The sequence below is a fragment of the Condylura cristata genome, unplaced genomic scaffold, assembly GCF_000260355.1.
Source record: "Condylura cristata isolate star-nosed mole 26May11 unplaced genomic scaffold, ConCri1.0 scaffold00026, whole genome shotgun sequence".
NCBI classification, from domain to species: domain Eukaryota; kingdom Metazoa; phylum Chordata; class Mammalia; order Eulipotyphla; family Talpidae; genus Condylura; species Condylura cristata.
The window spans coordinates 22,187,135-22,210,656 of NW_004567127.1; the positions used below are offsets into that span (position 1 = coordinate 22,187,135).

Genomic DNA, 23,522 nt, shown 5'->3' on the forward strand with positions numbered 1-23,522 from the left:
GGATTTGAGAACTGTTGCTTCTCAACAAAGAGAATCAATGACCTTTTAAAAAAAGGTCCATGGTCAAGAAGCTTACATAGAGAGGTGTTCGAGTGAGAAGGGAATGGGACCAGAGAAGGAGAACTTTCATTGGTAGTGGAGGAGATGGGGAAGGTCAGGAGCCCAGGGACTGAGCTTTGGCTTGGGAGAGCAAGCAGGTGCTCACGCCCACTGCAGGCCATACCTGGCTACGCAGGGACATCACGAGTCCTGCCTGCATCTACCTGGTCTAAAGTAAGTCAGTCCACCTGCTGCCAGCAAGGAGGAATCCAGTGATCAAGCCAGCCAGAAGAGGACTCCAACAAGGGAGACCAGTCCTCTGGGGGTCCTTGAAACCTCCAGGCTCTGACAATTTCCCATGCACGTGCATTTCTCCCCACCCAAGCCAGTGATTTGGAAGGACTTTCTCATCCAGTCTGGTCCCTTTCCTCCCAATCTGGAACCCTGGCAAAAAGAGGAAGCCTTTTCCAATCGGGCACTTTGCTTTTCCCTTCCCTACCCCCGGGGAGATTTGGAGAGGCAGCAGGACTGTTGGAGAGCACTTGTGCCCCGAAGGAACAGCCGGTTGCAATGCACGACCATCACTATAGATCTACGATTTATGAAAATAAAGCAATATGTGCCTGTTTCGGTGCCTGCCGTTTGCCTACCAATGGTGCAGTGTTCACCATTCCAGCCCTCTCGGCATTCACATTTGCCATCTTTACAGGTCCCGTGCTCAATGCAGCGGGGGTGGCACACGCGCTGGTCACAAGCGGCGCCTGTCCAGCCCTCTTCACAGCGGCAGGCTCCCCCGATGCAGACGCCGTGAGTGCCACAGTCTACTGAGCACACTTCTGGAAGAAAAACAATGATTACAGCTCAACAGCATAGCCGGCGAAACCCTCCATTGGAGGCCGGACCTCGCAGGTGGCCAGGGGGCCTGGACCGGGCCCCATGGCCCGCAGCCATGTCATCCGGGGGTTCACACATTGCTATGCATTTTGTAGAGCAGGGGTTCTCAAAGCATGTCCTCAAAGTCGGACGACAGCCTCATCGGCACCCAGGAACTTGTAAGAAAGACAAATTCTTGGGGCTCAGTTGGACTTCCTGTATTAGAAACTCCAGGGGAGGGGCTCAGAAATCTGTTCGAACAAGTCCTCCAGAGGGTTGCATGCTCACCAGGGCACGAGAACAGGCATCTAGAGCTTGTGACTGGTGAGCCCAGTGGCCATCCTGGCTGGCTTTTTCAGGTGCCTACCCGAAAAGACCTGTGGATTCTGACTCTAGCCAACTGGAATTTTTCCCTCCCCTTTGCTGCCCTGCACAGACCAGAGGCCAGTGGGGTCCCAGCAGCTTTGTCCCCTTGATGACCGCAGCCCCTCCCCACCATCATCCAGATCAGCCTCTTGGTGGCTGGCGATGACTGCTGTAACCACGCTGCATTTACACAGCCTCTTTCTCAAAGGAGCTCAAAGTCTTTTGTGGTTAGGAGGAGACAGACAGACAGATAAACACGCTCTGGCGTTCAGACCTCTCACCCGAGGACAAGCATGTGCAGGACATTCATCCTTACTCCAGACGACAGAAGGGGTGCGGCTTGTCATGCCACGGGGGGGTCAGTGATGCCAAGTCACACAGCATGTGGGTGGCACGGTTAGGTCTAAGATCTAGGGCACCTCCTTCCCCCGCCCTCCTCCAAGCCTGGCCTGGACCACCAGCATTAGAATTGAAGCCAGAGTTGAGTGGGCTGAGAAGACATCCCAAAATAGCCCATTTTAACTGACTCTTCTGTTTTTTCTCTTTGGAATGAAATATTCATTTCTTCTCCATTGTAGGCAAAGCTTCACATCTATTCCCTTCCTGATTGCCATGGCAATCTGACAGCTGTCTCACTACCCAGAGGAAGGGGGCGGAATGATGATCGCTCGCTTGGATAGGCACTTGTCAGTGGGAACGGAACCATTTTCGGGAAGGTTGGGACCAGCTTGAACTGTTGAACCGTTCCATTTTAAGGTCACTCAGGAGGTAAGACACATACTCTTAATTTTAGGAAAATAAAGTATACAGCGCAACTTCATTATTCTCCTGTCACTGGAGTATAGCAGAGCTTTATAACATGTTCACACAGCACCCCGAGGGAGCCTTTTTTCTGCTTTATAGGACGTTCCATTCAGTTTGTCTGGAACTGAATTGTTCTGTTTTGTTTTCTGGTACCTTGAGGGAGTGTACATAAGAAAACCTATAATGCAAATGGAAGCATCCCTCCCGGGCCCCTCATCCATTTGCAGTGATGGAACCAACGAGGCACAAGAACCTACGTGGGGTTTTGTTTGCTTGTTTCTCAAGATCATAGGATTCACCACTGAGAAGAGAGTCAGAAAGACGCAATACAACTGGCTGAAGTCCCTGGAACCCCTGCTGAGTGTGACAAGTAGATTTCCATCATTTGGCCGACAGGAGGAACACACGGCACAAGAGTCAGGAACATCAGGGAATCAGGGAGAAAACCTTTTGGCTTACCGACGGAGCAGTCGGGACCCATCCAGTTAGGATCGCAGCTGCAGAGGCCCGTGTCCGGGAGATAAGTGCCATGACCACTGCACTGGTCCGGGCACTGGACCCTGGCCAGCTCACAGTTCAGACCGCCCCAGCCAGGGCTGCAAAGGCATTCTCCGTTGACACAGACCCCATGGCTGGAGCAGGTCGGATCCAAGCAATCAACTGAAAAAAAGCAAACAAGAAACATGTCAATTACTCACGGGCGATGGGCCACGAGACACCAGTTTGCCAATTCCAATCCACAAGCAAGCACGTGGAACATTTCACTAGTACCAGTCCCTGGAAGAATGCCTGCCAGAGAGCTTTTCTTGGTCAACACATCCAATTCTAAGCTTGAAAAGACTGTAAGAGGGAGAGAGGGTCACCTCTCAAGCAGAATTTGGAGGAACAAGACAAAGAGGTATGTCTGAACTTTGTACTCACAAACACTAGTAATTAAACCACATCAGAGCCTTTGAATACTGGTGATATGTCTACACGTGTTACCAAACCCAATTATCCTTCTCTATTTCTAGAGGAAAGGTAGAGAGGTTCACTCTAACTTCACTAATACTTGACATCAGAAGGTAATAAAAGATTAAAAAGAAAACCAATGAAACTCATAAATGAGTCACTTTCCTAATTAAGTTTCACTTAGGCTGAATCTAAAATTAGTTTTCATTCTCTGAGCACACATCTATTCAAGGAGTTCATAAATGTGCAGGAGAGAAGAACTAAATTGCATGTAGAAATGATCTGCCAGGGCTAACCTTCCTACTCAGGATGACTGGGCTAGGAGGGCGAGTGTCTGGCCATGGTGCCGGCCTTTCCCTAGACTGTCAGTCAGATGAGCTCATCATGGTCACATTCCAGTCACTGTCACTCTGTTTGGCCATCTTAATAATCAGAGCGGGCATCTATGCAGTAGGTAACTTGATTTCTCTGGAATGAGCTCAAAATGAAGTTTGCACAGACCAGTTTTTGAGGCCAAGACTTTGTGCTTTTTAATGTTCAAATTGTTAATGAAACAAACGGTGTTCCCAAGTAGGCACACCATTTTATATTCCTACCTGTGGGGAAGGAGGGCTCAAAGTCTGTATATCCTGACAGGGCTTCTCACTGCTTGCCTTTTTGATAGCTATTTTGGTGGGTTGGAAATGGCAGGTCACTATGGTTAGAATTTGAATTTTCAATAAAGCATGTATGTATTTACTAGTCATTTTTTATATGTTCTTTGCTGAAATATCAATTGAAATCTTTTGTCAAAATCATAACTGAGTTATATGAGAACAGAACTTCCTGCATGAGAACATGACCCAGACTAGAAGGTTTAATGAGTAGTGCTTTTTTTTTTCTTTTTAAAGATTTATTTTATTTGTACATACAGAACTGGGGAACAGGCCGGGGGCTTAAGGGCGGTGAGAGGCTTCACCAGAGACAGAGTGGGGAGCAGAACAGGCAATCAACGAAGTACACTGCTGAGGGGAGCAGCGGGCGGGTCAGGAGAGGTCTGTCTTGCCATGTGGTCACCTCCAGGACAGGCGGGAATTGAACTCATGCGGAAGTAGCTTTAGCTTCTCAGTGCTGTGCTTTAACCCGCTGCACCACCAGGGAGGGCTGAGTAGTGCTTTTTATAGGAAGACTGGAGTCCTCGGTAGTCCGAGGCGTGATGCACCGGTCTTTGGAGGAAGACACTGCTCACTGTGGGATTTGAATGGTGACAAGTGGCTTTGCAGAGGGCTCAAGTGTGGCTTTGTGGATCAGAGAAATAGAGAAGTGTCATCACTTTCTTTGACTAAGACATACTTTTCCCTCATTTTAATAGGAATCAGTCTTGTTGGCCCAGGGGAGAAAGAAAGAAAACACTTTCTCTGTCAGCATCTGGGGACACAGCCAACTTGGGCTTGCTCAGTTTTCTTCTTGAGATTTTCTAGGGTCCACTAAGAATGTAACTCAGTGTCTTGCATGTATGCATCTTGCACTTCAAATTCTCAGAGGTTTGATTTCTCTCTGCCTAATGTCATGATGGACCTCTACATAGTTCATCACAGCAGTTAAGTAGTAACCTCTTGGGGTCCCAGTTTATGTAGTGCAGTGTTTTTTTATTCTTTCTTTTGGTAATACAAAATAATGGTGTGTTTTACAATCGATGACACACTCGCTCCTAGTAGAAATTATTTAGCTAATTCATGCCACAGACGTTTTTCATTCTTAGGGACAGCAGGCTGGAGGAAGTTAGATTTATTGGAAAGTACAATATTCCATGAACTTTCCAAAGAGAATCCCTCCTTTGAGGTAAGGATAGGACTTTTCAAGGTTAAGAGCTGTTTCTTGGGATTCGACTTGGATCTTCTCAGGAAGATATTATTTATGAAATAAGTTCAAAACTACTTGAGCTCTGGAGAAACAAGCTGCTATTGATCTTTTCCTTTTAAATCAGAAAGGTGAATTATTGGAATTTGTCACTAGTTGGAGATGATGCCACGTTCTTTTGGCTACAATTACTATTGAGTTTATTGTTGCAGGACTATAATTCCTAATGTGACCCCTTAAGTGGCCTTCAAACTTGCTCTATTAAGATGGTGGAGAACATCTGGCTGGAAATGAACTGAAAGTTTCAAATGTGCACAGGCATTTATGAAGACGCTGTGCAATGCCTCTGGTGTCTCTACCTCACACAGTTAAGAGAATACAGTGGGTGTTCCATGCACAGTCGCTGCAAGAATGAATGACAGACTTTGCTATAAGCATTAGTCGTTAATGAGACAAATTTCTAGTGTGAAGGACTGACAAGAAAAAGAAATGGTGCTAACAACTTCTTGCTTTTGGGAAGAATGTTCTGTGATATGGGATCTGCAAAATGTGAACTAATTCATTCAGAAGCAATCTTGCCCACATTCTAATAAAAGAAAACCCTAAAGTTCTAGTTTTTTATTCTGTCCCCATTTCTAGTATAGCCAAAAGATACACACAAATTTATCTTATGTTCTGTGTGCCTCAAAAATTACTCTTCATCTATAATTAGCCATTTAAAGTGGCTGGTGAGGTGCCAACAGCTAGGAGCTTTCAAAAAATTAAAAAACGATATAATCTTTTTTGTAAATGGATAAAATAAAAATATGCCCAAAACTCCCAGGAAAATGGTATTCTTCTTCTAGATAAATTAGCTTTCTCTTTTCTATCTGAATTATAGTATGAAGGAAAGAGGAAAATCCACTGAGATTTATTAGCCCAGCAGTGGAATGTCATCAAAAGAACCATTTATTTCTATCTAGAAATATGAGGTAACTCTTTCTCTGGTCAGTGATACCAGTAAATACACCCTTTGTGCCACGTAATTACTGCAGCTGATGGGATAACTAACTTCAGACTTGAAGAGGAACAGCTCCCCTGAATTTTAAAATTCGTTCCAATTTCGCGAGATGGCCTTGGGGCCACATCCTTAGAGTCCGTAGCAGGGAAGAGGGACTATGGCATTTTATGAAGATTTATAAATAGAAACAGTGCTATATTTAAAAGAGGGACAGTGGCCTTTACGAGCCAAGTACTGTACGCCTTACACCACCAGCCTCCTGGTAGCTGAGATCATTAGAGTTCATTTAGTCCTGGGCCCTCTGTAGGTTTGACAAAAAAGGGTTGTGAATGCAATTGCTATCCCTAAGGATAAAAAAGGAGGTCAAGGAGTTTCACAAACAATATGTACTCTAAACCCCTCAAGAACCATGAATTACATTTATGAAGTTAAATGTCATTGAAAAATGACTCAACCATGAAACTGACATGAAAACATGGCTGACTTAAACTAATACGTCCATTCTTTCCATTCTTCTCATCATCTTCCTACTCTCCCAGACTTCACCGAATGAAGCCTCATGAATACGTCCTTTCCCTTTCTTGTGCAGATGTGTTAATAGTACAACAATGTTTATGCAGCAAAAATGGAAGATGGCAACTATTGATTTCGTTGTGATGGCCATTTCAGGTAAGTTGTTTGAACGTTATGACTATGATGAATATCAGAAATAAAAAAGCTAAATGGAAGAAAAAGTGCTGACCCGGACTTTCTGATTCCATTTCCTATTTTGAAAACAGCATATGAATCACCTCGGTTCATTCTTTTCAGGTAGCAGAAATCAATAGAGGAGACTTCATGCTTTCTTAATGAACCATGGGTCTTTCGACTTTTGCGGGATGGTTAATTCATTCTGAACATGTAAATAAGACTGGTTGGGAATGTAAGGAATTTGAGGAATCATTTGAAAATCCCCTTCCACAATGAGCGCAGATTTTGCTTTAGGAAATTCCAAGACCATGCCAAATGACAAATGCAAAAGGTCACTCGAGGCTTTCTCGTCATCAGATTGGCCTCTCCCAGGTTGGCACTGAATGCAGCTTTTCTCCTGCAGTCCATTTATCTTTAAGAACTTTAACCTTTCAAGCAGGGTTATTAAATCAGTCCTTCCTTCATCCAAACTCCCAATTTGGTTTTATGTTGCAGACAAAGGGAGGCTACCTTTTTAATAGAGGGAAAAACAGAGTGGAGCAACTGAAGATCTGGCCGTCAGACTTCTGGGACTCACTAGGGGGGGTCACTGCTGATGCACTGGACAGTTTTAGGGGAATAACATCATGGAAGCAGATGCTTTGTAGCCACAGTTTTAAAAGCTATGGGATGGGACCATTCATAAAGGGGACATCTGTGCGTACTTTCTATCAACCGCTAGCACATTACTTTGTGGTGAGGGCTGTTGTGAGCACGTCAGCAGGATGGGAGAAGAGCACTTGCATTGGATATGAGAACCTCATAGCATCCGGAGTTCCCTCCTTAGGAGCTTGGCAGTGAGCAAGAAATGGGTGAATGGCAATAGCAACTTTTCTAAGGGGCTACCCTGAGTGGTCATCTCAGGCTGTCTCACAGGCCTGGGCTTTTTCCCTTGGTCTATTGACTGAGTGGATGCTTCTCTCTCTCTGCCAGATAAAGGATGTTTGAATCACACGGGGACACCTCCCTGGGACGGGACAGGACTGGAAAGAAAGGCGGGGGGATCGGTGCGGGGGTGAGTGGACTAGGAGAGAACCAGCATATTCTGGAGAGACAAACAGAATAGGCTGGGCAGGATAGTCAGCAGGTTGGCTGCATCCCCTTGCCTCACATGGCCTAACAATCTGGTACCAAACAATACTTCTGAAAGCACTGACTTAGAGTAACCAGGACTAGTTAGAGCTAGCTTCTGACACCTGCCAAGAGGTGCTCTTTCTGCGTATGCCTGTTCGCCTTCACCCATGCCTCCTCTCTGGTTACCACACCTGGTCTCCAATTCTGTTTCATCGGACTAGATTCAGCTATGACTGCTTCATTTGTGTTAGCGTTTCTTCACTTCATGTGTGTACACTGGTCTGGACTCATGGAATCTCACCCTGCTGCGTATCTCCTCTCCTCCAATTCTGTGTGATCACAGGTGACCAGGCGAACGTGCCCTACCTGGTGTCTTTCAATGACACGGGTACCTACAGCCTTTCAAGCCTGACTGCTTTCTGTTGATATTAATTTTTGTTGAAATATGTACACAGACATGCATGAATCTTTAATTACCAGGAATGGCCAAACCAAAACACAACAAGAAAACAAAAAGCAAAATAGCTTTGGGGAAGACAGAGGGATTAACCATTCTTGTTTTTGTTTGTTTGTTTGTTTGTTTTTTAAAATAGCTTAGTAATCCCCAATACAGAGGACTTTAAATAAAGCAGAAGAGAGGAAAGAAGGTGGGGAAGCAGCAGGAAAAGAAGGGGGGAAAGGTAGGGAGAGGGTGGAACAGAAGAAAAGTGAAGAAAGCACTCAATGAGAGGGAGAGAGCGCTAATCAAGAGGAAAAAAAAAAGAAATGAAAAGAGAAAAAAGAAATAATTTCATGGAGAAGGGCAAAACAACACATCCCTTGTAGAATCACCCCATCAACCTTCTGGGTTTGCCAACAGCACAAATCCATCTAAGCTAAGGGGGTTGAAGCTATCTGGGCAAGATGTTCACGTTTCCTTTGCAAAAACATGGAAGATCCTGGTACGGAAGGTCCTGGACTGAGCCTATACGGAAAGGTGCGGGCCTGCCAGTGCTCACCTTCCTCGCAGTGCTCGCCTTTGTGACCCGCAGAGCAGACGCAGTTTCCGTCGATGCAGGAGCCATGGCCCCCACAGGCAGGATCAATGCACTGGTTCATGGGCACGTCGCACTCTGCACCCTTCCAGCCGCTGTAGCACTGGCACGTTCCCTTGGAGTACTGTCCATTCCCGCTGCACAGGACGGGGCAGGCGGCTGCAAACAGAGACAGCACCAGGTCACGGGGGCCCGCACTGGGGGAGGCACAGCTTGCCTGTGCTGTGGCTGCAGTGGGAGACTTGGGCCATGGAGGTGCAGGGCCACCTCCAAGTGACCAGTGAGCCTCTTCACGACCACAGTGACAGGGCTGCTGACAACAAGGGTTTCTGCCAGTTCCGGGTGTATTATAGGTTGGGCTCAGCATGGAAGGCTTTATGTGCAATTTACTAATGAATCATGGTAACTAGCTCTGAGGTGGAGGCCAGTGTATCAGTGCCCATTTTTCAGAGGAGGTTCAGGTGGATCAAGTGGCAGGGGCAGGAATGAGGGGTGCTGGAGGCCATGTTAGCCTGACTCTCTACACTGTGCCCTTTTACGTCAGGTCCGTGACTCATGTAGTGGTGTTAGTGTTGGGGATCAGAACCGTTTTGCTGGTTATTTTCTCCTCTAGCCTAGATTTATCATTTCAGAATCAATTTGTAAAGAGCTGAACTTTCCAACCTGGCTTCTAATTTGGACCTGAAGGAGACCAAGGCTTCCCCCAGCTTATAGAACTGGCCTTCACATACCTCCAGAAATGCCCTGCAGAAGATGATTCACGACTCCCAGTTGGCCTGTGACTTAGGAAGTATGTGTGTGTGCTCACCCAAGTGACTCATAAGTGACGACACTCTTCAGGAGCTTACTCCCTAGTGAGGGTCTCCCCGGCTCACCAGTCCCCTCCAGGAGTTGCATCCTGTTTAGTTCTTACAGTAACTAACTTTGCTTCCATGAGTGTCTAACTTTTCAAAGAGAGGAAATTCTTCTAGGACACTGCTGATTTTCTTTCAGCTTTGCATTCACCCATAATGGCTAGAGATATTTAGAGATATCTCCAAGCAAAAAGAATATGGCGAGTAATAAATGACCATTTGTGAAAGATAAGGAAAGAATCGTTTCTGGATTAGACCTCTTTTGTGTAGAGAGGTCTTTTTCTGGATAAGCGAATGTTTTATCTTAATTGGAAACTGACCTGAAACAAAAACATCTCAATGGCTGACATATTTTTTGGGGGGAGAGAGGGAACTTCCCCCGCCCAACATGCTTTGTAATAGGATCCATGTGAAAACTATTGGGGTCACAATTCCCAGAGGAACTGTTATCCTTATGAATCTAATAGGAGAATGAATTCAAAGTGAAATCATCAAAACCAGTGACTGAATTTACATGAACTCTTTCTAAATGTCGGGAGCCTGCTTTCTATATCCAGGCGACTTAAGGAGAGAGATCTGTTCAGAGTGGCTACCCATGCCGATCGGCTACGAAAGGGTAGAAGAAAGAGCTTTGAACTCAGTGTGCCCGAGATTTACCTTAGGGACTGTGCAATATGAACTAGCAGGAGAAAAAAGTATGGGCTTTCTCAAAGCTTTGAGAGGGCTTTGAAGACTTTGAAGTCAATTTGTTTCATGTCAGTTCCTCATGAAACTTATGCTAAGCTCTAGGTTAGGGATGGCAGATGTGTGCACATGAACTACTATTCTCCCTCCTGTCTCCCCGTAGACATCATCAATCAATCAATCACAGCCTCTTGTCCCCCTGAGCCTAGACGGAACCTCAAAACCTTTCACTGGTGCCCAGGCTAAGCCCTGCAAACAGGCAGAATTGGCAGGTAGAGAAAATCCAATTGCCACTTCTCATCTAGGTGACACTAAAGATGATTCCTGATGGGAGACTAGAGTCAATGCCATTTCTTATCCCATCCCACCCTCGCACACTGAAATAGGAAGCAGTGAGAAGTGTGGGTACACACATGCAGTGGGGTGTATGTCCAAGGGCTGTTTCTGATCTAAGGGTTATATGCTGGGCAAGCTGTTGTGAATGGTGGGAAAGTTACATCACCAGCACTGGCTCTAGTGTGCTTGCCTTCCTCCCTAAAGGTACAAGAAAGTAGGAAGTACAGGAAAGCAAAGTAAGAGAAATATTTACTGTCTTACAAGTGTTGGGGAAAATGTGAGAAGGGAACCTTTACACATTGTTGATGCAATTGTAAATTGGTGCAGCCACCATGGAAAGCAGTATGGAAATCTCTCAAAAACAAATTAAAAATAGAAATTCCATAGGATCCAGTTATCCCACCTTCTAGGTGCTTACCAAAAAAATACCCAAAAAATCCTACTAATTTCAAGAGCTACATGTACTCGCATGTTTATCGCAGCACTATGTATAAGAGGCAAGAACTGGAAACAACAGAAATGTTAGAGAAGAAGTGGTCTATTTTTAACAGTTATATATGTTGCATATACATATGTTGATTCTAAACGATGCTCACCTGAAATTTATATACTGTTAAAATGCAAATTTACTTCATTAATGGAAATAATAATTGTCTTGTTAATTCATAAACAACTGTTGCAGGTATTTTCTTTATTTATATTGAAACCTTTTCTCTGCTATGTAAACTTTAGGTGACATAAAAAACCTGGATTGTATAGAAGAATGGATTTTTATTTAAAACCAAAAATCAATTTTCAAATGTGACCTACTTAAATTACTCAGGGGAAAAAATGGAGAATAGTCAGGTCAGAGAGCTCTCCACAAAATAAGTGCAGTTTTCCTTCAATAGGTTGGCTGCATGTTCACTGGAAATGTGGTAAAAAACACAAACACAAGCAGAAAACAACGTCATATTCTTGGGAGAGCAGGGCACTCAGTTGGCTTGGATAATGCCATGTGAAAATAAACAAAGGCAGGGTAAAAGAAGTCCTATGGAAATGTACCTGCCATCAAAATAAAGGGTGTAACACGAGATGAGCACCCTCTGCATGGGGAGCACCTTCTTGGGGGTAACTGATTCATTCTCAGACAGAACTCAACCCAGATCATCATAGCATGTGGGGTTCCCTGGAATCGTATCTGAGAGGCTGGGAAGTGGGGGACTCCTGTCTTAATAACCCTACTTATTTTTCTGCCATCATCAAATCTATGGCATTTTGCCAAAAATGGCTACAGGACAATCAGTTCTAACAATTCTGGCCAGAAGTGGCCTGGTGTGGCTGTGGAAAGAATGAGAACTTCGGTGTCAGAAAGACCAGAGTTCAAAACCCAGCTGTGGGGTTTGGGGTAGAAAACTATCCTTCACCAAGACCCAATTTCCCGCTCCCCCTTTTCTCTTAGGATTGATGGGCACATATGACAGGTGGTAAGGTGTGTGAGGATGCCACTAGTGGATGTGCCCTGGTGAAATTCCAAACTGAATCTCTACTCTGACTTCAAAGGGTAGTAAAATAAAAAGTTCAGTAGGGGGCCATCTCTGGTGGTGCAATGGGTTAGGATGCAGCACTGCAAGCAGGCCACAGCAGCCTCAGTGCAAGTTCGATCCCCAGCCCTGGAGGTGACCCACATGACAGATCTGTCTTGACCCACCCACTGTTCCCCTCAATAGTGTACTTCGTTGATCTGCCTGTCCTGCTCCCCATTCTGTCTCTGGTGAAGCCTCTCATGGTCCTTGCACCTCTGGCTTGTACCCAAGTTCTATATGAATAATTATTTATTTATTTATTTATTTATTTTATGGATACAGAACTAGGGTACAGGCCAGAGGTGCAGGGACAGTGAGAGGATTCACCACACACAGAGCGGGGAGCAGAACAGGCAGATTCACACACAGAGCAGGGAGCAGAACAGGCAGATAGACGAAGTACACTGCTGAGGGGAGCAGCGGGCGGGTCAGGAGAGGTCTGCCACGCCATGTAGATCACCTCCAGGGCAGGCGGGGATTGAACTCATGCGGAAGCGGCTTTAGCTTCTTAGTGCAGTGCTTTAACCCGCTGCGCCACCAGGGAGGGCCTGAATAAATAACTCATTAAAAAAAAAAAGTGCAGGAGGTCCCAAATGCACACACACCACCAGCAGCACTACCACCAGTAAAGGAGCTAAGCTCGACTTTTTCTTCTCCCAGTCTTCTCTGATTGTGGTGGGAGGTGGCTCTGGATCATGTCTGATTACGTGAGGAGTGTTTTATGTCCCTGTCTCTCTCTGTTCTGAAAGCTTACAGAGCAAAACATCATGTATTCAAGCTTCTATTTAAAATTAATTAAAATGTTTGTACAAAGTGACTATTCCAGTTTTACTAAATCTAGTAAATGGAAGCTCTAAGACTCATGCAGAAGAAAAATAAATTACCGCCACCACTAACAACTGACAAGTTAACAGGCTGATGACAAAAAAATGACACAATTTAGATTCACCTAAATGGTATAAAGCTGTTTTTAATGATCAAGCTGGAGCTTTTCCCCCTTTCTTTTCCCCAAGTTCTCTGTAAGGGCTGAGATGGATTATCAATGTTATTTACTCTGCAGGAAGTAACAGGACAAACCGCCCGTGTCTGCTGTTTTAAGTAGAACAAGTCTCACCTCCTTAGAGACTGTAGTAGAGAGAATACCTGGAGAAAAGGTAAAGATGGTTGAAGAGGCTCAGTTTATGGGGTGGGGGGCAGGGAGGGGTTACCTGCAAATTGACAAGTCATTTGTGGGCTGACTTAGATGTGGAGAGGGAATTACTAATGGATCATTTAGAAATTATTTGAAATTGAGTTGAAGATCCCTTTGGAAAAGAGACTCGTTATCTTGGTAAACTGTCAAAATAGCACAGTCAACAAATACTTATGAATAAACCTCATTTATGCTAGTAGCTTGGTTAGGGCTAAGAGGGAAAAAATGGATAAATAACGACACCTCGATTCTCCTGAGCAATTGAGTTTGTACTATCTGGGCCCCACTGGTAAAGCAAATGTCAGTGTCCTTGAATCCAACAACTGGTGTCCCAATGCTTTTCTACCAACAATAAACTTAGCTTGATGCTGAGCAAAATGGTGTCAGGAAAGGTAGATTTTTCTTTTTGCTAGGTCCCTGCAATCAGAAATCCATTTGGTAGACAATTGGTTGACCTTTTCGGCACACAGTAGTGCAAAAATAAATTACATAGAGATTAAAAATCTAAACCGGGGGCCCTCCCTGGTGGTACAGCAGGTCAAAGTACAGCACTGAGAAGCTAAACCCACTTCAGCATGAGTTCGATCCCCAACCCGGAGGTGATCCACATGGCGCAGCAGACCTCTCCCGACCCGCCCACTGCTCCCCTCAGCAGTCGGCCTATGCTCGACAGTCTGCCTGTTCTGCTCCTCACTCTGTCTCTGGTGAATCCTTTTACTGCCCCTGCACCTCTGGCCTGTACCCCAGTTCTGTATGCATAAATAAATCTTTTAAAAAATCTAAACAGGGAAAAAAAGCATTAGAAAAAATTTTGCAGATGAATTTTATATATGGAAGACACATTGTAAAAACCAAGAAGGTAGGACAAGGAGATAGATTTGACTGCATAAGTGTTAAATCTTCCAGATGACAAAGAATGCCCTAAATAAATCTGAAGGATGCTAAACAGTGAGAAGAAATATTTTTAGCATATTTTATAGAACAAAGTTTGATATCTGAAATAAGCAAAGAGCTCTTGTGAATCAATAAAAAGTACACTCCTAATGAGTCAACACTTGGGCCAAGGTCATCGAAGTATAAGCATAAACTCTCAGAAAGGTATGAAAAGACACTGACCTTAATTAGCAATTAAGTAAGTGTAGATAGAAATCATGAAAAATAATCCTGGGTTTAGCAGATTGGAATAAAAAAAATATTAAAGACTGATAACCCCCTTTCCCCTCCCCGCCCCCATTTCATTGGCCACAGAGAAATGGCTGTGACATGCAGTAGGTGGGGGCAGAATTCCTAGCTAGCTTTTGGGGGTAGGGTGCATGGAGATCTTTTGTCACTCTCTGGGCTCTCTGTGCCCAGTGGAAAAGTCCATCAACCTCAGTGACTCGGTCTTTCCTACTTATTGAATGGGCTAGATCATAAAGGGCCATTTGTGTAGGAAGAACAGGGAAATTGAAAAGTAAAAGTAAGAAGCAATTCTGAAAATACAGATTCAGAGATCTTCAGCCATTCTGCTCATGATGGTCACCACTGACCCCAACAGCCCCCCACCTTCCTAGCCACACACAGGCACTCTAGTTGGTCTTAATGGTGTGTGGCAAAGTCCAGTAGGACCCCGTGAAGAGAAGAAGGCTAAGGACACCACTGATAGACCAGCAGTCCCCAGCTCAGAGGGCCAAAGTTCAGGTGTGCCGGCTTCCTCATTCCCATTCTGTCAAATGGCACATTAATAAGCAAGAAAGTGATTCAGGGAAGAATTTCCAGAAGGACAAAAAACTCATCAGGTGTGTCAGATCTCTGACATTCAGGAGCCATGTGGGGAAAGAGGCACACGCTGACTTAAGCACGAAAGTATGGATGCTTTAATTAATCCGGGGTGAATTTAATTGCTTTAGTTAAGTGGAAACCGGGTTAAAAATGATGCAGAGCATGCTGGGGTGTGTTAAAAACATGACATATGAGTTGGATGAATCGATAAATTAAAAGTGCACAGATGTTTTAATTAAACCCAGGGAAGTTAACGAAGATCACAAGAGACTTTTAAGCCTATGATTAATTCAATTCATGTAAAATACCTGTAGAGATATGGGGATGCCTCCATTTTAAGTTATAAAAGTTCTCAATCGATAGGTGCTTAAGCTGTTCTTAAAAAACGTCTAAGTTGCCCCCACCCCCCTTTGGTATGTGTGTGTAGCGCTGAACAGCATGCATCACAAAAGGAGTAAGTAAGTTCCTCAGGGTCCCCAGCAGCCACTTCTGCAACTCCAGTCCAGACTGAAGCAGCTTTTGCTGTTTCTTGCTACTTGAGCATGGAGAGATGCAGCAGGGTCTGCAATATTTGTGTCTGGTTATTCAAAAGCTTGGAAGCTTCCTGAAGACAAGGAGGGTCTGTTGATTCACAGCTATAATCCCCGCAGGTAGGAAAGTGTCAGGAATGCAGGCTCATGATTCAGAATTTCCCTCTCTTTCACCACTGGTGCAACCATGGACACTTGGGCCTTGGTTTCTTGTTTTTTCTACAGTGCAGAATTCCAGCATACCTACCCCACAGTGTTGTCAAGGATAATGGGCACATGGCGACAAGTCTGTCAACAGGGTTTTTCTGTGGTTATTCTCATCTATCGTTATTCTCATTAGGAGAAGATGATTCCAAATGGCCACATTATAAAGTGATATGAAGTAAAACACCCCTTTTCTTTCACATCCTCACCCCAGCTGGCCTCCTCGCTGAAGATTGGTTCACTATGACACATCCAGAAAACAACCAGATGAACTAACCACCAAAAAAAAAAAAAAAAAAAAAACTGGGGCTTTAAGACCAATTAGTGGTTACCAGAGGGAATGGGGGCAGGGAGCAGGGAGAGAAACTTCACTGGGACCGAGGGATGGTGAAGGACAGATGTGGACTTTTAGCAGTGACTTATGTAACATGACCATGTATGGATTCTCAGCAACTCAGAAACTATAATGCAGTATCATTTAATTAAAAAGAAAAGACTAGCATACTTCCCCACAGGAGGGCTTTTCTAAGCTTGTAGACCTTCCCCAGCAACAGGCACAGCACACACGCAGTGAGCTCCCACCGGCGCTGCAACGCGACTTTCTGATGCTGCCCTGCAATTTACCTAACAGCTTAAAATTTGGGCAAAAACCACTTTTAGTCTCCAAAGCAATTTTACTTGGGAGGAGGGAAGGACTGAAGATTTAGGCCCTGAGAGGTGATTTCTATTTGCTGGTGACAAGCATGAGGAAAAGTGAGCAGGCCTGTTTGGAGGCTGTGAGGGCCTGGTCCTTAGGAGGCCAGTGCTTAAAGGGTTCCCAACTTCCAGAGCCCATAGGCAGCCTTGCAGGCCCACAGGGAAGGCTGGAGGTGGGAAGGAGGTGGGGACAGTGAGGCTGCTGCTCCTGCTCTAACTCTCTGGCAGTCTTAGCAGAGTTCAAGGGCACCATTCTCTAGCCCTAGAAATGATTTGGCCCAAGAGTCCTCTTGGTTCCTTTAGAATGCAGAGTCTGATTCGGGGGCGCTGGTATGAGGCTTGAAGGTCTGGGTGTTTTACATGTTCCCCAGGCTCAGGCCAGCAGCCCCCCTCTACAGGTGGAATTAGAAACCCTGAGGGAGGGGCAGTCCAGCAAGCTGCACACCAACTGCTCTGGTTTCAAGGGCACACTTGGGCTTCAGGGCCCTGAGCCTCAGTCTCCTGAGCTGTGACGTGGGGACAAGGATGCACGTTCATTGTGAAGATGAAATTAGATCGTTTGCCAAAAAACGTATGCAGTGTCTGGCGTGGACTGCATTTTCAATATGTGGCCATGATTCTTATGCTTTTTTTTTTTTTAAGATTTATTTATATATGCACACAGAACTGTGGTACAGGCCACAGGTGCAGGGGCAGTGAGAGGATTCACCAGAGACAGAGCGGGGAGCAAAACAGGCAGATCGATGAAGCACACTGCTGAGTGGAGCAGCGGGCGGGTCAGGAGAGGTCTGCCGTGCCATGGGGATCACCTCCGGGTTGTGGATCGAATTCATGCTGAACTGGCTTTATCTTCTTAGTGCTGGGCTTTAACTTGCTTGCATAACCAGAGAGGGCCCATGCTTATTTTTTAACTGAAGTCATGTCCACATGTAAAATGATGTGTTACAGATGGTCAGCCTTCCACATCACCATGCATGGAGTCCATATTATGCTCAATACCAAAAGTCCAGTTTCCTATCATCTCCACACACTGGCCTCTATGACTTGCTTTATCCACCTTCTTTCTCTTTCCCTATGGCAACTGCTGATGTGTCTCTCTCAGCCATAGAGTTTCTTCTTACACTGTTTGAACAGTAACTCTGCCAACGGTGGCTGCTCAGCCAGCCCCTTCAGAGCAATGCCAAGTGCAGCCAGCTCCCATGTCCAGTCCTGGGCCCTTGCTGCTGAGGAATCCTGCTGTCTTCTCAGGGCAGTGATGGAGGAAAAAGACGTAGGCCTCAGTCCTCTAAGGGCTGTGTTCCCACACACAACAGCCTTAGCCCCAAGTCCGTGGGCATTAATCACAGGGGACCTGGGATAGCAGAGGCAGCCAGAGTGAAGGATTAGGGTGCATCCACAGCTGTCCCAGAAAAGAGAGGTGGGTCCACAGGTCGTTCAGAGGGGAGAGCTCAGCTCTGAGGGGGAGAGTAGCACCTTCACCCAGAGTGCTCTGAGTGAGGGGTTTGTGGGTGTGGGAGGACCCCTCCACCACCAGAGAAGGGCAGAGGGGCTTGTCACTCCTCTCATGAGGAAACTTCCACTAAAGGGGTACAGCTAACTACTGGGAGGTAAGGTGACAAGGCAGAGTCAGCCGGCAGGGTCACACAGTCTGTCTGCCTTGGGGCCAGGACACAGATCTTGGCCCTTATCCAGGGGTGGACCCTGAAAAGCCTCTGTCCTGTGGGGCTGAGGGCCACCAGCCCCGGAGCTCACCTTGAAGCCTGCCCAGGTGACCTTGGGTGAGTAGCTGACTTTCCTGAAGTCAGTTATCCCGCAAGGGTAACACCATGATGTCAAAGGCTTGTGAGGATGGAAACTAGCTACTGCTTATGAGCAGTTAGTGCACGCCAGGTTGGGCTCAAAACCCTTCGCAGGTATTTACCTTTGCATCATCACAGCAATGTCTCAGGTAGCACTGTGATTTGTTCCCATTTAACAGATGAGAAAAACAAGGCTCAGAAAAGCTGTCTACAACAAAGTCTGCACTTAAACTCCACAGCTTCCATTCTCAGTCTGTTGGATCTTCTGAGAGGATGCAAATAAATGGCAATAAAGTAGTATGGCTTTTCTGTAAGCCTTTCCTTCTTATTTTTCATTCCTTTTGTTTTCTTTCCTTGCTCCCTCCCTTTAGTTAAATGTGTGCCTCCTCATCAGCTGATTTTACCTGAAACTAGAACCTTCTCTGGTGCTTCTTCTAGTGTTTGCACATGTGGGGGGAATGCTTTCATCTTTTCAAGTTTTGTTCCCTAAATGCAAGTCACCAGAGATTCAGAAAGCACATCCAGTATTCTAGGTACCAAACATAAAGGCATAGGGAAGCACAGAGAGGGCAGCTTGTAGCTCATGACGCAGCAGGACGAACTAATGGGACCAGCCAGTGGGAACACGGCGCAGCAGGAAGGAAGGGCCCCCACCATAATGGCGCCAAACCTGTGAGCCCACTGGGTCCTATCTTGGGGACATGGTGCACTGTGCGTAGCAGTTTGGTAGGAAAGTTAGGATTTGCTCATACCACACCAGCATGAGCAAAGCAGCAGCAGGACTAGCATTCTGGATGTAGGTACCATTGGTACACGGGCTTTGATAGGAGAGGACAGTGCAAAAGTAGCTTGGATCACCCAAGACCTTGGACATCATTCTAAGAAACGTGCTAATGTGTTTTGCATTCTCAGACTATGCCCCTGACCACTGGCATCCACGTCCCCTGGGAGGTTTGTTAATTAGGCACATGCCTGGACCACACACAGCACTGTGGGTTCTCCATTGGTCAAGAGGGTGGAAAGAGATCATTAAAGCAGTCTTCTCAGATAAATAACTTTAAGGCCAAGTTTGACAACCATTGTGGGTGGCTACTGGGAGCCACGGAAGGTGCTTGAGTGCAGTGATGTGGAGTGAGAGCCTCCGGAGAATGCTGGAAGTGGTGAGTGGGGTGAGAAGGTGGGTAGGAAGAGACTGGAGGCCATGTGAACAGAGCCATGGTTGTGTGAATGGAGAGAAAATGTGGAGCACAAGGGATTGCAGGATGAGGCCATAAGAGCTCACCAGTCATGGGATGGGGATGGGGATGGAGTGGACCTGGTGGCTGGGAGGACATGGTGCAGACAGATAATTCTGAAAGATTTTGTCACTTTCTACCTATCATATCCTGGTTTCCTCTCCTGACTTTTCTTGGGTTCAAGCCCAAGTCCAAGAGTGTACCAACTGTACAAACTGCTGCAAAGCACATCTTCCTGACACCTCACATCTTCCAAGGTTAATCTCATGGCCTGGTGGTACAAGTCCAGCCCAGACTGGCTGGCTGGAATATCACTAGCCTGCTGAGTAAGCTTGAGCAAGCTCCTTCACCTCGCTGTGCTTATGCTTCCTCATCTGTCAAGGGAAAAGCGTTACCTGTAAACTAGGGCTGTCAAGGATTCAGTGGGATCAGACGCAGCCACTTAGAAGTGGTTGCATAGTAAGATCGCAATAAATGTCCCCAGGATGATGCTCATGATTACCGTTGGATTTTAGTGTTGGAAGATCAAAAGGGGTTGGTTTGTGGGTCTGTGTTCCACAGAAGCTGGGGAGGTGCAGGAACTAACCCCCACAGGCTTCTCATGTCCCGTCTGCTGCTCTCCTCAGTCTTCATCAAACTGCCTGTTCTGCTCCCCACACTATCTCTGGTGGATCCTCTTAGCACCCCTGTGCCTCTCACCTATAGGTCAGTCTTAAAAAAAAAAATCACCTAGCACAACAAAGAGCCTTCACATCATGGGAATGTCATGCAAGAGAAGAGCGATGATAAACCCTCAGACTGAACCATCACTCGAGTAATCACAGCAGCCGGGCAGGAGCAGCACCTGATGGGGCACAGGACAAATTACCTGGAAGGTGGCACTGCTGCTGTTCTGAATCTGAGCTGGTGGCTTACGCACAGCACAATGAAGAAGGTCTGCACTGAAAGACACTATTCAGTTTGCCAGACTGTTTCCCCATGGAATTTTCTCCACATTCCCCGATGGTGATGGGCTGTTATCACATCCATCCTGCACTGCTTCCTAGCCTGCTTTATCATCTCCTGCATCACGACCTTCCTACCCCATGCCCACAGGACAGCAGGCGGCACTTATGCTTCCACTGCCCACATGCTCACCATGGACATCCACCAGGCTGGAAGCTGTCAGCAGGCAGGGCTGCGTGTGCTCGCCCAGCCCTGCATGTGTGTGTGTGTGTGTGTGTGTGTGTGTGTGTGTGTGTGTGTGTGCGCGCGCGCGGGCAGCCTTGACTCTTGGCAGATACATGAACAATATTTGCTGGGGGCCCAGTGAGTTCTGCTCCCTCAACAGACTGGGAACAATGGGTTAGGACCCACTTACATTCTTTCACCCTGAGGGTCAGCTCCATTTTGACTTCGGAGCACCTTGGCAACCTGCTTGGGGTAGGGTGGGGGTTGTGTGACATGGGGGCTGCAAGTTCACGCTGACTGTTTCCTTCCTTCATCAGAGGCCTGATGCACACTGTCAGGCTGATAAGAAGACAAGGGGCCGCTGTCCACACTGGACATCTGAGGGCAGGGGGAGCACAGTGGGAGGTCAGCAGTGTAAGTCTGCATTCCTGTCACTTGGGCGCATACCCGTGGCTCTGCTGGCTCGGGTGTGACGGGGATCTCGCTTGCTAATGTGGTACAGCCCTCCTCCTCTCTTCCCCCTGCAGGAGGGCCTGAGCCTGTGGTCTGCTGGCTGCAGCAGAGATGAGCAGACTTGCAGCGCTGCAGGCACAGCTGCCAGGGAAGTTCAGGGGAGTGCGAGCTTGCAATGGCGGAGGACCTTAGGCTCGAACCCTCCTCAGGGCTTTGATCAAGGAAGGAGAGGCAGTCACGGGCCAGGTCAGGGGTGGCCGGTCTCCTTCCAGGTTGTAGGCGGCCAGGGCCAGCTGTCCTTGCTAACGAGATTGCTTTATCCTGTCTGCTCTGGGTCACTTTCTGCTAATACTTGAGGATTCTGGGGCTCCAGAGCTATTCGTGAGTGGCAATTTGTCATGACCACAGGCCAGCTAAGGAGACAGAGCCTCCCACTACCTTCACCTCACGGGGTGAGGAGTGCCACACACTTAGAAACACACACACTTGCACACACTTTGGTATTTTTCTTAGTGAAAGCCCAAAGTGCATGTGTGATTCAGAGGGGTTGATTCAAATAGGATTTACCGCATACTGTGGATGTAAACAGGTGAGGGTGTGTCGTAGGGGCCTACACAGATGCACAGAATGATGCAGAGCACAGAAGCTTGCTGAAAATCTAAACTTCAACCTAACCACAAGAGAATGTCAGGCAGAGCCCACAAGGAGGGGCAAACTAAAACCGACCTGACTAGTAACACTTCTAAACACTCTAGGTCATGCAAGACAAGGGACAGGTGGCAGAGGAGGAAGAAGACAAGACCACCACATACAACGTGGGATATGAACCAGCTTAAAAGAGCAAAACCAGAAAGAAGTCTAGGTAGTAAGTAGCACCATGTCAGCATGAATGTCCTGGTCATGGAAACTCGGTCATTAAAATGGGGACATTCGGGGAAGCTGGCAGAAATCTGTAACGGGAACTCTATAGACTATTTTTGCAACCTGTCTGCAAGTCTAAAATGATTTCAATATTAAAAGCATAAAACATCAGAGGGGGTCGATTCAAATAGGATTTATCGCATCCTGTGACTATGAACAGGTGAGGGTGTGTCCTAGGTGCCTACTCAGTGTGTGGTGCATACTGAATCCTTACTTCACAACTAGTAGTTGCTATTTAAAAATGACCTGGTGTTAACACACTAGTATTAAAACAATTGCTAGATGGGCCAGTTACCAGATGTCTTCACTGGAAGCTAGTATCGCTAAGTCCCTGTGCTGCTTTGACTGGCTTCTTACTTTACTGCATGTACATAGGAAGCATATTTTATTTTTAGCAGTAAGTGCTTTGGGGATGACATGCGGAAGACTTGCGTTTTTCCAGAAGCCAGTCTTTTATGCTGGGTCCACTTTTGGGTTTCTTGACTTGAAAGAAATGTGTGAGAAGCTGCCTTGGCTTGAAAGCTCCAGATCGTGATTGGGTTAAAGGCGGTGCCAACATTTCCTACCTGTTGTTATTGATTCCTTTCTATTTTTGAGTTTTACATTTTTCTTTCTAGAACAAGTATATGTAAACATAATGAATTGCCTTAAAGAGATTTGCTAAGTGAAATCATGCTGATGGCCCACACATTTGGCAATAATCATCAAGGTGGTATATAAAAGAGCACAGTTTGGGAGGCTGGGGCTTTGTTTATTTCCCAGTATTGTCACTGCTAACAAAGTGGCTTAAACTGTGTCCATTTCAAAAGTGCCAGAGAAGAAAGAGCTTTCTGGCAGAGAGGTAGAAGCTCATTCCTGACACCCTCGAGCCAACTTGCCAAGAATCAATGGGGAAAAAGGGGAAAAGCAATTTCATTCTTTAAATGCTTCAATTTTGTCTACTGTATGCATCGACAGCTAAATTAAAATATAAAACAAGTTCAAAGGCCGATTTCAGAAACAGCTCCCGAGTGTGCAGGAGTAACTACTCTTAACAGCCACACGATATTTATTTCACAAGGATCAATTATATACGGTGGCTGGTGCACAGTTAGAATGTGCGCCCAGCCCCAGCATAGGTGGTGAATGCAAAACACACACCGAGAGTCCTTTTAAGCAGCTAAATGCACACCCCATTACAGATCCATAATGCAGAATGGACGTCCGTCTGCAAATGGATTTAGAGTGAAGAGTTCTTAAATGGCCACGGTACTTAGGGCTGAATGGCCAGTCACTGGATATGCCGCCCGAGCACACGTGGTTTTAGGATTAATAATACATCGATGTGTGTCAGTGTTAATATACATTTACAGCTCACAGGCTGAGCAGCTGAGGGCTCAGCCCATTTGCGGCCACATATAAAAGGGCTATTCT

The 23,522-nt window shown here is 46.1% G+C and overlaps 1 protein-coding gene across 2 annotated transcripts in view; it reads right to left on the bottom strand.

Moving 5' to 3' along the window:
* The window catches only part of TENM2 (teneurin transmembrane protein 2), an 895,709-nt gene that overhangs the window by 121,351 nt on the left and 750,836 nt on the right, over positions 1-23,522 (bottom strand). For both annotated transcript variants that reach the window (XM_004689796.2, XM_012730132.1), the window contains 3 exons: positions 8,674-8,868; positions 2,542-2,742; positions 690-875 (listed from right to left, as the gene is read on the bottom strand). In XM_004689796.2, coding sequence (XP_004689853.1) covers positions 690-875; positions 2,542-2,742; positions 8,674-8,868 — 582 coding nt within the window. The remainder of the gene's footprint in view (positions 1-689; positions 876-2,541; positions 2,743-8,673; positions 8,869-23,522) is intronic.